At 30.4% G+C, this 17,527-nt stretch overlaps 1 protein-coding gene across 1 annotated transcript in view; it reads left to right on the top strand.

Annotated features, from left to right (window-relative positions):
• LOC129958266 (cAMP-dependent protein kinase type II regulatory subunit-like) overlaps nucleotides 1–16,634 on the top strand; it is a 43,247-nt gene extending 26,613 nt beyond the window's left edge. The window contains exons 4-13 of the mRNA XM_056070596.1: nucleotides 805–888; nucleotides 1,000–1,041; nucleotides 2,151–2,215; nucleotides 11,540–11,696; nucleotides 11,850–11,951; nucleotides 12,145–12,219; nucleotides 14,121–14,186; nucleotides 14,286–14,349; nucleotides 14,816–14,884; nucleotides 15,139–16,634. Of these exons, the coding sequence (XP_055926571.1) occupies nucleotides 805–888; nucleotides 1,000–1,041; nucleotides 2,151–2,215; nucleotides 11,540–11,696; nucleotides 11,850–11,951; nucleotides 12,145–12,219; nucleotides 14,121–14,186; nucleotides 14,286–14,349; nucleotides 14,816–14,884; nucleotides 15,139–15,269 (855 nt within the window). The 3' untranslated portion in view covers nucleotides 15,270–16,634. The remainder of the gene's footprint in view (nucleotides 1–804; nucleotides 889–999; nucleotides 1,042–2,150; nucleotides 2,216–11,539; nucleotides 11,697–11,849; nucleotides 11,952–12,144; nucleotides 12,220–14,120; nucleotides 14,187–14,285; nucleotides 14,350–14,815; nucleotides 14,885–15,138) is intronic.
• The last annotated feature ends 893 nt before the right edge of the window (nucleotides 16,635–17,527 follow it).

Raw genomic sequence — 17,527 nt, 5'->3', positions numbered from 1 at the left:
TCCAAGTTTTCCAGTCCACACTCACATAAAATATATGCTTTCTCAGTTAAATTCCTTACTGAAGTTGTGTAAGTTCGGAAATGAGTTTTCAAGCCCGCTATTCCTTGTTTTCTGTCTTCTTGATCAGTTATCACTTTTTAAGAAAAATATTTAAAAATTGAACATGTTGCCTACTTCATTAAAAAAAAAGCATTTCATATCTACTGATTACCATCTTGAAATGCCTTATTCGTGTTGGAAGTTCCATATTAAATAAATATAAACTTTTATGTATACGTTTCATTCTCACATATTTTGCATGAGATTCTGCAAATAAATTACCATAGACGCATAAAACTTACAGAAATGTCATTAGAAATTGCCATTTTTATTTTAAAACGACATCCTTTTATAGTTTCATGTGTTTCTTAGCATTTCAAAGGTCTTTTTTCATATTTGAAATAATTTTAATTTTTATCTTTTGATAATTTAATAAAATAAGAAGTTTCTGTAACTGAGTTACATTCCTAATAAATATCCTTTTATCTTACAGTAATAAACTGTAAAATGATTTTATATGAAAATTAAATCGTATGGGTTTTTAATTTTATCTGAAGCTGCAATGATGGATGTAGAGAAATTATATGTTTTGCGTTTTTTACCCATTTGATAGTGTTTTTTTTATAGATAATAGAGAGATAAATTTTTATATAAATTACTTTAACTTAGTTTAAAAAATTGTTTTTCTTGTTTCTTTAATATATTTTTTATGACTCGTGCTTAATGTTTCATAAGAATTCTTTGATTTTTTTTTTGTTCGTATAGGTTATTTATCCAAAATCGGATATTCAGCGACAGCGTCTTGGTGAAGCTGTACGAAACATCCTGCTCTTCAGATCTTTAGACTTGGTACTTTCAGCATTTCCTTCTTATTTCTATTTTTTTTAATTGTTCATTTTAAAAAAAATTATAGAATTTATTAAATTGTTGCATTAATAATTAGTAAAATATTGTCTTTAGCAACAAATGCAAGAGGTCTTAGATGCCATGTTTGAAAGAAAGGTAAGATACCATTTTATTGATTATTTACCATAAATTTGAGATAATTTCAGTTAAAGTGTCACTGTGTATTGTTTTTTCAGTGGCGTAGCGAGGGGGTAAGAGGGGGTATTGATTCCTGGGCGTATCTTCTAGGGGACGTTAGGGAGACAGCATTAGCATTAGTGCGCTTATTGTATTTTTTAGAGGTGCATGTGATGAGGGCGGCAAACAGTAATTCCATACCTCGAGTGCCATTTTTACATTACCCTCTTTACACCATTGTTAAATTTATCGATGTCCTTGGGTATAATTTATCACCAAAAAGATACCAAATTCTATTTTTTTTTTTTAAATGACTTTTCCTTACACTTTTAAACTTAACATTCGGCACTTACATGCTATCGAAAAATACCATTAAAAAATCATTTTTAATTTTCATTGCTTCAGGATGTCGATGCTACTTTACTTTATCATATTTCATATAAAACTTGATTGAGGGCGCTGTAATTATTTCAAGGATTTTTAATGCTACTACTAATATCATTTTTTTGAGAAACTGTATGAAGTTCTAAATTTTGCAATGTAAATGAGATGATGAAAAGTGTCAAATGTGTAATTCTGGCAGTAAATATAATTGCGTGAAAACTAAAACCCTTATTAATTTAAAGAGAACTTGAAAAAAAAAATGGTGAAACTAACGAGGACTTTGAAAAAAAAAGTTTTCTAAATTAGATTGAAATAAATGTCGATATTTTTAAAGATACATCTTTTTAAATGCCATAGTGTTTATCGAAATTTTTTACCCTTCAATATAATATTGATTTTAAGATATATTAACTATATGAAGGCAAAATATTTTGTGGAACCTATTATTTTGCATCTAAAATGAGATTAATTTTAAAAAAAATTGAAACTTATTTAGTTAGTACTGGCAGTAAAAGACACATTTTATATTATCACATGTAAAGACATTGAGGAATTTTTTAACACAAAGAGAAACATTTTGAAGCATGAGTCTAAGAGTTTTAGTGTATTTAATTTCCTATCATGTATTCGATTTACGTTTCGTTTATTATCCTTATTGCATTTAGTTTGAAAAAATTCAGTGTGAATCTTTGTATTTAATTTAGGTAAAACCTGGAGATATTGTCATAAAACAAGGAGATGATGGTGACAATTTTTATGTTATTGACAGGTATGAAAGTTTCTTTTCTGAAAAATTAAATGATTTAAGTTTATTCAGTTGAAGAACACTTAGGGAAAGCATTTCAGTAGCTAATGCAACATGCTATTTTTTTTTTAAGTGAGTCTACAACACACCCATCTCTAGAGACAATTAAGAAATGTCATTTTAAGAATTTTATTTGCTGAAAAATTTTAGCTTTTTTCTTTCATGAAGTAATGAAAGAACTGTGCCAGTGTGATTCAAAACGACCTCATATAATAGCTGCAATATGCTACTTTTGATGTAAAGAAGACATATCCTGAGAAGAAATTAAAAATCTTAAGTTCAATGTGAAAGAAATTCCCTTATATAGTATTCTTTATATTAAGGACGCCTCCCTCTTATAAATACCTCCTTCCTTAATAATACCTTAATAAATACCTTATAATAAACTCCTTCGAAGAATATAATATCCTATTTTAAAAATGAGACACTTCAGAAAGAGTGCTCAATTAATGCCAAATAAGTATTTGCAGGGCCGGCCATCTGGGGGGGGGGGCGGGTGCTATGCACCAGGGAAATATTCCTCTGGGTGTCAAAAAAAGAAACCTATCAGAAAAGAAAAAAAGAAGAAAGGCGAAACTGCAAGAAGTTACAAGTAGATCTGTTTTCTTGGCTACTAAGTAATTCTGGTCAAGAAATTGCTTCGACTTCAGAAGTTACAATTCAAACTTCAACTGGGGAAGAAAGTTCCGCGCAAAGTACACAGTCTTGCAATGAAAATGGTGAAATTTGTTGAAAAACCGTGTGTTTATTCAAATATGATCGAATCAGAAAATAATGACGAAAATGACAGTAACAAATATGATCAAGAGAATATAAATGATCCCGGTTTATGGTGAGTGATTATAACAGATTAATTGAAAATGTTTCGTATTAAAATTGGACCTGTACAACGCAAAGGAGTTTTTCCTAAAAATGCCGAAGGTAGATTATTTAGCACTACTTACTACTTTATAAAAATGCCAAATGATGAAACCCAGCTGGTTAATTATTTAAAAACGCAAGACTCGGTATTTTGTTTTTGTTGTGTACTGTTTTCCAAAAGAAGAGGAAATAACCAAACTACACAACTTATTGGTGGCTTTAATAACTGGAGAAAGCTGTCAACTGTTATCCAAGATCATGAGCATTCTAGTTATCATTTTAATTCGTTTATTGCAGGAAAGAATTATTAAAACGACTAAATTTGTGTTCGAGTATTGATAAAACAAATCAAGTTCATATAAGTATGTTAACAGCACGACTCAAATTACTCTTTCAATGAATTGCTAATGTGATTCTATTTTTAGCGTGTAATAATCTTCCACTTCTTGGAATCCACGAAATAGTAGGTACGCCTAGTAATGAAATTTTTTTAAAGTTTAATCGAATTAGTAAATTAGTTTAAATAGCTAATATATCATATGAACAAAATAATAAATTCTAAAAATAGAACTGTGCATCATTTAGCACGTAGGTCACAAGAACAAATTATTTCTGCGTTAAGGAATGAAGTCTTTAACAAAATTAAACACGACATAAAAGCAGCCATGTACTATAGTATTCCAATGGATTGTACTCTTGATATTTCCCATAAGAAACAAACTTCAATCATTATTCGGTAGATAAATTTTGAAGAGAAAAGGTTAACTGTGAATGAGTCATTTATAGAGTTTATTGAAGTAACTGATGTGACTGGAGAAGGACTAGCAAAAACTCTATTGGAAAGATTAAGTGAGCTTGATTTAGATATTATGAATTGTAGAGGGCAAGCATATGACAGCGGTAGCAGCATGAAGGGAAAATATAAAGGTGTACAGTATAGAATGTTTTCTCTAAACCCGTATGCAATTTATGTGTCTTGCTTATTCACATTCCTTAAATTTATTAATTTGTGATGCCGCTTCCAGCAGTATATATTGTAAAAAAAAAAAAAAAATGCAACGCTTATATTGCTTATTTTCTGCATCTACAAAAAGATGGGAAATTCTACAAAAGCATTTAAACATTATTCTTAAACCATTATGTGACACTCGTTGGTAACCCAAAATAGATTCGGTTAAAGCAGTGTATACACAGTTTGAACAAACTTGTAATGCCCTAGAAGAATTTATTGATGTAAGTAACGATAATACAGCGGTATCCGAAGCTAAAAGTTTATTGGATGCAATACAAGATATGCCATTTATTTTATGTTTAATAATATGGTTTGTAATATTGTCCAAATTTAACACTGTCAATAATTTCAAACAAAAACGATTTTTCTTGACTCGGCTTAGTCTTTAAAATTAAAACTGAAATCCAAAATTTAAGAACAAAATGTAACACATTTTTAGACGAAGCAAAAGTGATAGCACGTAATTTATTATTTCAGAACATTCATTTTCCTGCAAAACGAATTCGAGAAAGGAAAAGACTGTATTCCGAATTAGCAGAATACGAAGTTATAAAAAAACCCAGTTGAGGAATTTAGGTGTTATTTTTTTTTTAACACTGTAATTGATACTGTTATTGTACAAATAGAAAATAGATTTCATTTGAAGTTAATCACTGATATAAAAATTTCAGAAAAACATGAATTAGAGAAAGGTCCAAAAACTTTGTAAAGTTTTATAACAAAGATGTAGATGAAGTCCTAATTCAGGAAATTGTTTCCTACAGGATTTCGTTTTGAGTGAAAGAGATATAAATAACGCGTAAGACATATTGCAATACATACTAAATAATATTTATATTCTAGCTATTTCTAAATGTATTAACTGTGTTAAAACTTTTCTTTACGTTGCCAGTTCTATAGCAAGTGCTGAGCGCTGCTTCAGCAAATTAAAATTAATAAAGAATTATCGTCTGTCAAGCATGTGTTCAGAACGCTTAAATGCACTTGCTATATTAAGCATCGAAAAAAAAATTTGCAAAAAATTTAATTTTTCTTGCAATTTTTTGCAAAAAATTGTAATTTTTCTGAAGTAATTGATATATTAGCAAAAACAAAATCACTCATTAAATAAACAGGCATTAATAATATATGTTCGCGTTTGTATTTTTTTTTTTTTCATAAAAAAAATTAGGGTCCCAAATGGCTTCTTGCACCCAGGCCCCTTTATAGAGAAGGCCGGCTCTGAATATTTGTTTCACTTTATTGATATTGATAAACGCTATATCCTTAATGGAATCCATCATGACTAAATATGGAATCTGCCACAACTATGCTAAATAATTAGTTTTAAATTTAAAATTTAAAAATTTGTTATTGATTTTATTGAAAATTCATAATTATCTGCAGAACTTTGCATGAGAAAAAGGTTATGGTGTACGAATTATATATCATTGTGCTTTAAGCTATTTTAGTTTTAAGCTGAGGTAATATGACTTCGTTGATAAGATGTTTTTCTAATATTTAAGCTATCAGTGACGGAGGGTGTCATTTTTCTTCTTTTGTTCTTTAAAGTATTATTTTAACCCTTTTACCCGTTATGTCATTGGCTATGCTATGCCATCTTACTATTCAATAGATATTGAAATGCATTTGTCAATAATTTATTCTCTTTATTTCGTAACAGAAGGTCATTTTTTTTATTATTTATTATTTTTTTATTAATTTATTTTAAAAAAAAACTTCTTATTAAACCTTAGCAAACTGGTTTGGCATTCTTTGCAAAGATGTATGATGCTTTCAGTTGGCATCAAAAGAGTTATAAAACAATCTTTAGCATGAAAATGCTCAGTGCTACAAAATAAATACACGTACATTTTTTTCGTGGGGAAGCAATGCATGGCGATAATTATCCATTTTTCTGTCATAAAATCATTTCCCTTAAAAAATCTTTTAATTTTTAATGTTAGTGACTCTGTAGGTATTGAACTTCTTAAAATGCCTAGGTGTTGCGAAAGGCTTGCAAAAGGCATCTTTCCTTCTTCTCCAATCAAAGAGCAGAAGAAACTGACGTAACTGGTGATTGTTTTTATGTCTCTTCTTGCTTGTGATGTGATCGTGAAATGTTGTATTGCTTTTGTGTTTGTGTATTGTTTGTGAATATTAAATATGCTTTTATGTGTCGCATGCCTACTTTTTTGGTATATAATTAATTAGCAATCACACGACATCGGGTAGATGTCGGCCCTTTGATTCTTACTTTAATGCGAATTTGTGTTAGGTTTTGTTTCATATTTTTAGCGCCCAATGTGGGGCGTGGTCGCTGATAGATAATTTGAGTCCAAAATGGATGTGACACCTCTAAAAGCACAAAAAAAAAAAAGCACTACGGAAATCGTTTACGTGTTCAGCGAAACAAATCGACGATGAGTTCGAGAAAGAAAAACCGAAGACTAAACAACTTTTGGTTTTGAAGGCGCAGTTAAATGATAAATTTCAGCGTCTGGAAAAGTGCCAATCTGAAATCAATGTTCAGATATTCAAAGATGAAAATGCTGATCAAGTGTTTGAGGCTGATTTTTTTTTTTTAATGCAGAAAAATATCGAGACCCATATACCGAACTGCGCACAAATATTGATCAATTGTTGCTAAAAGAGACGACAGAAATAGTATCGCCACAACGCAAATTTAGACTTCGAAAAATCGAATTAAAGAAGTTTAGTGGAGATTCCAAGGAATATCTTACGTTCTGGACTCGGTTTCCTAAGATTGACGAGGACAGTTCTATGCCGCCTGAAGATAAGTTCCAGTATCTTTTGCAAGTAGTAGTTCCAAAACCGAAAGCTGCCGGAGAGGTCGTGGGTTTTCCAGTAATAGCGGATAACTACCCGAAAGCGATTGCCCAGCTCAAAGACAGGTTCGGACGAGATGATCTCTTGGTTCAAATTTACGTGCAGGACTTACTATCCATGGTTATGAAAAATGCTATATCTCGCCGTGTGACTTCAGATCTTCCTGCCCTTTATGACGAATTCGAGTTTAAAATTAAAGCCCTGGAGAATTTAGGTCGAATTCAGGAGAAATAAGGTGATTTTCTAAGCCCACTAGTGGAGTCCTGCCTGCCCGAAGAAATTCTCATCGCATGGGAAGGACACAGAATTTGAATGAGGCATCTGACGGAACGCGATCCCTGGAACAATTACTTAATTTCCTAAACAAAGAAGGGGGAAGCAATTAATAAGGGGAAAACAACTAATCGATCTTGCCCAGTCTGGTTTTGTTTCTGGTTCGCAGAGAAAACGGGATACTCGCCCAAAATCTTTTCCGGATTATTTAGCTGCTTCCATGTTGGTATGCACGTTTGATAAAAACGCCCCAGGTTAGTGAAATTTATTTTGTATTTTTTGCGGCAGATAACACTCCTCCAAGGACTGTTTTGAAGCTTGAACTATGCCTTTAAAAGAAAAAAAGAATATTTTGTTAAGCAAAAAAGCTTATTTGGCCTATTTTACTATTGGTCATTTTTCTAAATTTTGCAAAGTTAAGAAGCAATGTGTATATTGTGAAAAACCCCAACATTATTTAATGTGTGCTAATCCTAAAGGAAGTAGTATTAAGAGTAAATCTACTGCCATAGAAACTAATTCATTGTCTAATAACTGTAACGTAGATATTGTATATTTAATGTCTTTATTTATGAAAATACAAGCGGACAGTAAATTAATTACGCTTAAAGCTTTGATTGATAGCGGATCTCAGTATTCTTATATATCTAAACAAGCAATAGAAAGGTATTAAATAAGAAAATAAAAATGCAACATTTGTTGTTCGGAGGAAAGAAAACAAAACTCTATTTCATGAAATGTTCGAAATAAAAGTTTCATCACTCGATGATTCATTTTCTTTTTCTTATAGTTTCTATTTAGAAAGTAACATTTGTGTCAGTGTGCTAAAATTAACTGATCATAACCTCATAAACCAACTAAAGCAAAAACGGTTTATTTTAGCTGACTTGAGAAATAGCGATTGCGAAATCAACTTATTACTCAGTGCAAATGTAATCGGAAGATTGTTTATGATTGAATCTTCCATATTGACTCCGATTTGTCTATAATTAATAAGAGGTTAGGAAATGTTATAACAGGGAGAAAGAAATAATGTAAAAGGTGTAATGTAAACTATGATATGACTTAAGTACTCTTTCTTTGTATGTTAAAAATGCTTCGATAAGCGAATTATGGGATCTTGAAACTATTGGAATTACTGATCCAATTGAGAAAATAAATAAAAGTAAAGAGCAGTTGAAAGCCTTAGAGTATTTTCAGAGCAATATGAAAATTTTATCAGATGGTAGATACGTAGTTTACCCTTTAGAGAAAACGCGAGTGAATTGCTTGCGAATAAAGAGCTGATATTGAAGAGGCATAAACGAATGTGTGAACGCGCTAAACAAATGGGCCTTCTCGATGATTACCAAGCGGTATTTAATGAGTGGGAAGATTTAAAAATAATAGAAAAAGCTGGAAGTAAAAGGTTATTGTATACAGGTCCAAATTTAATTGAACAAATACCGGATATTATAGATGGGTTTAGAAGTTACTCTATTGGAATTTCTGCAGGCATTGAAAAGGCAGAAAGAAGTTTTATTAGGTGGTTGCTTTAATTTGAGAAACTGGGGAAGCAACGTTAAGAATAATTGTGTTTCTAAAAGTAGTGGGGTTACTGAACTTTTAGGAATTTTGTGGGATCTGAATAAAGATAATTTAAAACATAATTTAAATCTAGACAATTTTATGGAAGAGCAGCAAACATTTACGAAAAGGCATATAGAGCGGTATTCAGAAAAGTTTTGATCCGATTGGTCTACTAAGTTCTGTAACTTTGCCTCCTAAAATTTTATTGCAACAAACTTGGAGTCTCAATTTAAATTGGAATTCTATTTGGCCAGATGGTATTATTAACTCTTATAAAAAGTGTCTAAAAGAAATTAATGTTTTAAATTATATAGAAATTCCTCGTTATTTTGAAATCAATGATACTTCTCGGATGCATGTATTTGTCGATGCTTGCAAAGAAGCATATGCTACATGTATAATTTTAAGAATAGAAACTTCGGAAGGTATAAAGATTTTTCTTGTGAGAGCTAAATCGAGTGTAGCTCTCCTTAAAACAGTATTTATCCCTAGATTAGAATTAATGGCATGCTGTATTGGCGCCAGATTAGCACATTCTATGCAACTTGCCCTTAATATTACTGACATAGAAACAATATTTTGGAGTGATTCTATGGTAGCTTTGTTTTGGTTGAGGGATAAAGGGGAATGGTCAGTTTTTGTTGCAAATAGAATTTGAAGAAATAAAATCCTTTTTCCTAGAAGTGATCGTTGTCATGTACCCGGAAATATGAATCCTGCCGATCTTATTTCTCGAGGATGCACCCCTAGTCATTTGATTGAATCAAGTTGGTGGAAAGGTCCTTCTTGGTTACTGAATACTCCCATACTTTGCCTGTAAATGAATTAATTGTGAGACTTCCGAAATTTTGTTAGAAAAAAGAAAGATTAGATTATGCAGTTTAAAGAAATACCTTGGTATGCTAAGAAATTTTCAAAATTTTATTCTATTACTCGATTAGTAGCATGGGTCTTAAGATTTATCAATAATGCAAAAAATATTTAGGAAAAGAGAAACATAGACAAAAATTTATCCTTAGATGCGATAAAGAAGGCTGAGATCCGGCTTATTCAATCTATACAAATTCTAAATTTTTCTGATTTGAAATCGGTATCAAATTTATGTGTTTTAAAAGATGAGAAAGGTATAATTCGAGTAAAAACGCTAATCACAGAACGCATAGATACTTCTAACTTTTTATCACCTATTCTCTTGCAAGGCGATTGTAATTTCACAAAACGACTTATTGAACATTTTCATATTGAAAATTACCATGCTGGAACTCAATTGTTCTTAAGATTAATTAGAGAGAAATATTGGATATTAGATGGAAGACAAACAGTTAAAAAAGGATGGAATAATTGTGTCATGTGTCGTCTATTTAAAAGTAAATGATTTGTTGCTGAACCATCTTCCTTACCTGCTGACCGTGTTAAAGATGCAGCAGTATTTGAAGTGGTTGGTGTCAACTTACCTTTGTTCTTAAAGCGAGGTGAAAAGTCTTGGATTGTAATCTATACATGTGCCTTTTTTCGAGCTGTGCATTTTTACTAGTTTCTTCTCCTTCTACTGATTCATTTTTGTTATCGTTTCGACGTTTTCCAATCGACAGCCGTTAACTCGTTGTAAGTTTCACGATATGCCGAAGTACAACGTGTAACCTGGAAGTTTATTGCCACTACTGCAGCTTGGTTGGGTAGCTTTTGGGGAAGAATTGTTAGAACGTTGAAAGAGCCTTTGAGAAGAACTCTTAGTAAAGCTATATTCACATTTGAAGAATTAACAACAATCTTATGTGAATGCAAAAAAGTGTTTAATTCACGTCCATTGACTTATCAATCAGAGGATTTGCAGGATCTTACGCCAATCACTCCAGCTATGTTTTTATGTGATAACCCAACATATGAAACAACAGACTTAGATGTGCTGGATGGTAATCATCTTCGTGAAAGATTTAGAGCAAAAAGGATGCAAGTGCCGAGAGAGCGCTTTAGAAAAGAATATCTTGGCCAGTTGGTTCAGCACCATCGACAGCATCCACAGTCTTCTAATATGCAGATAGGATATAATTTATTAATTGGTGATGTGAAAAAGCGTCTTCAATGGCCTTTAGCCTGGGTCACAGAGTTGATACCTCGAAAAGATGGACATGTGAGGACAGTAAGAGTAAAAACTTAACATTCTACATTAGTTCATCCCACACAACGAATATTCCCTCTTGAGGGGAGTGGTAGTGATTTTCAAAAACAGCTGGGTTCACCTGCTGACTCATTTATGGAGACTTGTCAACGATGTGAAATTACCTCAAGTGTCGAGATTCGGCCGTGAAATAAATAACTTAATTTTAGCGACTTTTAAACTTAGTTTTTGAGCAGCTATTCAGCTTCTCAAAAAGGAGGGGGAGGATGTTGTGAAAGGCTTGCAAAAGGCATCTTTCTTTTCCTTCAATCAAAGAGTAGAAGAAATTGACGTAACTGGTGACTTTTCTCCTGTATCTCTTCTTCTTGCTTGTGATGTGATTGTGAAATGTTGTATTGCTTTTGTGTTCGTGAATATTAAATATGCTTTTATGTGTCACATGACTATTTTTTGGTATATAATTAATTAGCAATCACACGACATTCAGGTAGATGTCAGCCCTTTGATTCTTATTTTGAAGCGATTCTTAATATGAAATAATGTACAACGTGATAAGTTCAGCGCAACCATTTTTTCCCCATTCTTCTAAAACTGTAATTGAAAATGTTTCTCTCTGCCTTTACAGTGGTGTTTATCACATATATGTTGATACTGATCAAGAAAAAAATAAATTGGTTGGAAAGTATGACAATGCTGGCAGCTTTGGAGAACTTGCTCTAATGTACAATATGCCTCGCGCCGCAACTATTGAAGCTGCTTCTGAAGGATCTTTATGGGCTATGGTAAGAATGTTTATATGCTTTAAATTTAAATTTAAAGAAAATAATTAAAAAGAAAAATCTTAACATTTTAAATTTATAACGTAAACAAATATTTAACAGTTCTTGCAGCAATTTCTAAAACTGTTTTGTTTCCTTATTCTTCGATTTTTTTAGAACCGCCAGACTTTTAGGAGAATAGTTCTAAAAAGTGCATTCAAGAAGAGGAAGGAGTATGAGAAGCTGTTAGAGGGTGTGCCAATGTTGCAGACATTGGAGGTTCGGATTTTTATTTATTATTGATAGCATTAGTTTTTTTATTCGTTTTTAAATATACTGTTTTTATTCAAATTATCAAAACTCGATTGTGTTCTTCTGTAGTCTGTTATATTAAAGTTTGTCTTGCAAAGTATAAACGTTTTTTAAATGTATTTAATATTAAAAGCTTTTTTTTTATTATAATTCTTTTTAGAACTATGAAAGAATGAATTTGTGCGATGCACTGATGCCCAAAGCTTATGCCGATGGTGAACTCATTATTAAACAGGTAAGAAATGTCCATTTAAGCATTTGTCATTTCTATATGCAAAATGTTTCAAAATTTTTTTCTTGCTTTTATTTTTTCTAGAATATATTGTACTGAGGTTAATGAAAGCCATCTTCATAATTTCAAATTAATCAGATGGGTTAAGTTAGGAAATAAATAACAGTATTCAACCACATGCAGCAATTGTTGGTCTGGAATGCTATACATAAATACTTTAAATATAAGCAATATACCATTTATGGAATGGTATTAGTATAAAAAAAAATCTGATGATTAAATTCAGTAATCGTCAAATCTTTCTTCCATTTGTCGAATATGAAAAATGCTGTGGTAAAGGAATGGTGATTTGCAATGACCTACTTGCTAAATAAATAGAATTTCAGTTTTTTGTTGCCTAATTCTTTTCGGTTCTCATTGAAGTAGAATTTTATAAACACTTTTGTATCACAATGATTTTGTTTAATCCTTTGCTTAGAAGAAAAACTTTTTCATTTCAAAATTGAGACCTGTAAGCCAAAGAAGCAGAGGAAAGGAAATGTTTTTAATGCATTCAATAGTATGCCAGTATCATATATAGTTCTAGTATTAATGTAAATTAACTATATTAATCAGTTTCAACTATATTAAATGAATTTTTCCGCTTGTTAGTTCTAACGCTGCTTTTTTGAAGTACCAGACTGGATGGAACATACTCCTTGTTTCCTTTTAGCAACATGGCTGCATAAATGAACTTAAATTTGCCTAATTTCATTTGCAAATCATGCCTAAATCTGAATAAAAGTGGGGGGGGGGATAAAACGAAATTTAAAATACCAAATCTCTTCACTGCTTCAAACAAAATACATTATATATATATATATATAGAGAGAGAGAGAGAGAGAGAGAGAGTCCTCCCTTATGTCTAACTGTGATGGTCAATTGATAGTTTAATGTTAATTATGGCAGCGCTCAAACATTATTAGTGCAAAAAAAAGTAGTAAACTGCTTTTAATGAAACTAAATTGAATATAATAATTTTTCCATCTGAATCGGACTTGAGTACATTTTATATGTAATTTATTACTTTGAAAATGGGGGAAAGAGCCTAGTAAGATAAATTCATTTGGGGAATGGAATTTTATTAACCTCATATCAGAGATCAAAATATTTTCTAACTAATTTTTTAAGGATGTCCGTGTATCAATCACAATTTTTTTCAGTTGTTGAATGCTGGATTTCGACCCAAAAGATCTTTTTTTTTAGTTGTTCAAAGATACATAAATGTTTTATTTGTCAAAAATTCAAAAAAAAAAAAAAAAAAGGTTGGCAAATGCTCTTGCACATTAATTTGCATGGACTCATTCTATACTGAAATAGCTGTACTGTAATTTCTATGCGTAAGTTTTATCACATTATTTCTCGATGTTTTACTTTTAATGAAATATATATCTTACCATATATGTAGATATTTCTGCTTTAAAATTTCCATTATTGCTTTCTTTTAAAGGGAATTAGATATTCGCGGTTATCTTTTGCTATAGACCTATCATAATCTTCTTTCCTTCCCTTCGTTGATTATTAGCAACTGAAAAATAGCATTTCTTTAAAGTTTTTTTACTACTTGCTTCATCGTCAGAATATAATCGGCATGCCTTCTCTTGTTTTCTTGCTTTGTATTTTACCCTACATTGTTCCTAAATTTCTCATTTACAACGAGGGCTGTTGAATTTTTCATATGCGTCAATCTTCCATTAAAATATTATGCATCATTTATTATTTAAAGTGCATTTAATAAAATGAGACTGTGGAAGAGATTAATGCTCTGTATGATTTTTTTTATATATTGCCTGATCTGTAATCGCGAAAAGTTTACTTTGTTTATTGTTCTGACTGTATATATGTTATTTATATTTTCTGATTAGGGCGATGAAGCAGATGGTATGTATTTCATAGAAGATGGGAATGTGAAAATCACTATGATCAAACAGGTAACAGCAATAGTTAAAATCATAGTTAAAGATAAATTTATTCTAGTTTTCTTTTCATGCATGATCATTAACTCTCGTAATTCCCTTTTCTTTTTTAAGACTGAAGATAATAAAGAAGTAGAAATGGAAGTTACTACACTCACAAAGGGGCAATATTTTGGAGGTAAAATTATATATATAATTTCCATCTTTTAAGAAATAAGATTTTTAAATGGAGATAATAGTAGCGTTGTGTTTTATTACTATATTGCATCGATTTGTCTCATTTCTTCCATCCTTTATCAGGATGCGGCGAAGTTTTATCCCTGTGATTTCGTCACATTATTAAAATTAGAGTAATTTTTTTTTTCTTTTATTATAATCCTAATAATTTTGCATCGAATGTTACTATGTTACGATTATTCTACTTGTTTATCATAACTTTTCAGCTTGTCATAATATCAAATATTTGAAAAACTTTTTTCGTTTGAAAAAATTAAGGTTTGAACTATCATAATTAGTTTCATAATTTTTGATACTTTAAAACTTTATGTACCCTTTCTCGTTTGCATTCATATATCTTGCTTCAATTTTGTAATTAGAGTTGCTTTATATATGCATATTATATGTATGTTTTTGTTTCCTTCCAGAATTAGCTTTGGTTACCCAAAAACCTCGTGCTGCTTCAGCTTATGCTGTTGGAAATGTGAAACTTGCATGTAAGTTTTAACAGCATTAATTTCAATCTAATGGAGCAGATTCAATTTATGATGGTCGCATGTTGTTTTAACGAACTTATGCCATTTCTTCTGTGTGGTGCACACTGATTTTCAAAATGAATTGACTGTGAAGCAATTGGCGTATATTACAGGAGTTTGAATTGACTCCATTAGTATGCTAATGATTTAAATTTTGATGTCGTAAATGAAATTTTAAAATTAATCTTAATTATGTTTTGATCATTTTCTTTTAGTTCTTGATGTTGCTGCTTTCGAGCGACTATTAGGACCTTGCATGGCGATTATGAGTCGAAATGTTGATCATTATCGAAAACAAGTTGTGGAGCTCTTTGGTTCTGAAGCAAATATTAGTGATCTACGATGATCTACCTTTCATATTTCATCTTAATGCATTTGGTTGGACGTCTTACTGTGCCCTAAATCATATCTGAGGTCAAATAATGCACCTCCTAAATATTGTCACATTTATGTTAATCTAGTCTGATTTCTCTGTAACAATTAGATCATCATTACTGTTTGTTGGTGAAGAAGTTATGTAGTTTATTTATACATTCTAGAAAAAAAAATTCTAGTCTGTTTTGATTATATTCAAGAATATTTAGTTTCAAAGCAGTGTAGCATTGTAATATATCTGCTGCAAATGTGTGTATTAAATCATCTGTGACCAACTGTTCATTAGCGAATGAAAGTGTCATTTTATTTCTTCTGTAGAATGATTATGTTTAAAATTATTCTGAATTACACATTGAACCAGTAGTGTTATTCATTAATGACAAATAGTGTGGATCTTATAAACTATCTTATATGTAATTTATCGATTTAAAGAAATCCTTAGTAACTTTCCATGATTTATTCTTAAATGTATATTTAAAATATTGTTGAGTTGAATTGTTTTCAATTATATGCTGTTTCGTGTATTTAGAACTCTTGATATTTAAGTGTACTGATATAATATTGCTGTGGTTCAATGCTTATAAGTGTTTTGTCATTTCTTGGTTTCTTAAGTATAAATATATGAAATATCAAGTTCATTTGTAATTCAGATATATGTGCTCATGATAGACCCTTGCGGTATCTATAAATATGTTACGGAGCTTATGTTATTCTTCAGTAAAGTTCTCATACGGGATGAAGTTCTTTTTATTACTGTAAATATTAAATGAAAATTTTGAAAGTCTTATTCAAACGCGGGGAATGCGATACTGTTGATCATTTTTCTTATTCTAACATTTATTTTTTCCGTATATTAAAGTTAAAGTTAATTTATAGAATGTATATGCATTCTTAGTTATGATGTTTTCTTTGAAAAATTGAGGAAGTTTAAAATTTTGCTAAGTCATCAAACGTTGCTTATTTTCCTATTAATAGTCGGCTTATATTTCATGAAGGCATATATTATAATAATGCAATTCATGCAAAAATATTGATATGTGTGCTATCGCAGTGTGGTCTATTTAATGTTTCTAAAATACATTTTCACTTATTAGCTTATCGTTATATAAATATATTAAGGTTGTGCAACTTTAACTGAAGATGGACTTATGTATAGTATGTAAAGTGAAAGCTAAAACTTTTTATTTGAATGGAATTTTTCTTGCATATGTGAATCATTGTGTACGTTGTTTCTTACGTTGTGTTTCATTTTAAACTATCATAATTTAATACCAGTTGTGTTCTAGGTATCATATTTTAGTATGTTATGATTCACTTTTTTTTTTTTTTTTTTTTTTTTTTTTTAAGATGAGCCTTTATTCTATTGTTATTTTATTTTTTTTATTTCAATCCATATTATTCAATAACTGAATGCGCAAAATTCCATGACATTTTTTACGCAAAAATGTGTTTTAATATTTTATTTATAAAGGCAAATATATGTTCAGATTGCTGTAGATGGTTTTAATATGAAAATCGTGAAGCACTATTATTCATAACTTCATACTTTGTATTTTATTTCATTCATTTTCACAAGCAAATAATTTTTTCAAGGTTTTAAATATCCGTTTTGATTGCATTATTTTCTAATACTTCTGAAAGTAATTTGTACTTCTTCCGATTTCTATTTGATTTGAAATCGTGTTGAACAGCATGTATATATATATCAAAAGATTAAAAATTCTATCTTTAAATTAACATATTTTTTTATGAAAGATGGAGGTTGTCCTGCATAAATCAAAATTTATGTTGTGCAACTTTCGTAGCTGTTGAAAGTTAGAAATTTTTTATAAATGTCATTCTATAACTTGGACCAAGTTCTGCTGATTTCCCTTTCTATTTATTTTAAATTTTCATTTATTTGTACAAAATTGATTTATTATTTTCACTGGTTCTCTGAAGGTATTCATTGGCAAGATTTATTACGTATTTATAAGTATACTTCATATGTTGTTCAGTGTTCATTCCATTGTTTAAAAAATGAATGCATTTTATCTATTTTTGAGCGATTCCTTGTATTTCTTAGCTTTTAAATATGTACCAATAGTGATTTGATTAATGAAAAGTATTTAAGAAAAGGGTTTATAAAATGATTAATATCTAATAAATAGTTACTTGTTAAAAACGAAATGTGTTAAATGTCCATCAGTATATATCATTAAACATCTTTCAGTTTGAAATGTATGATCT

This window comes from Argiope bruennichi, chromosome X1 (assembly GCF_947563725.1).
Source record: "Argiope bruennichi chromosome X1, qqArgBrue1.1, whole genome shotgun sequence".
Classification (NCBI taxonomy): Eukaryota; Metazoa; Arthropoda; class Arachnida; order Araneae; family Araneidae; genus Argiope; species Argiope bruennichi.
This window is presented reverse-complemented; position numbering and strand designations above follow the sequence as displayed.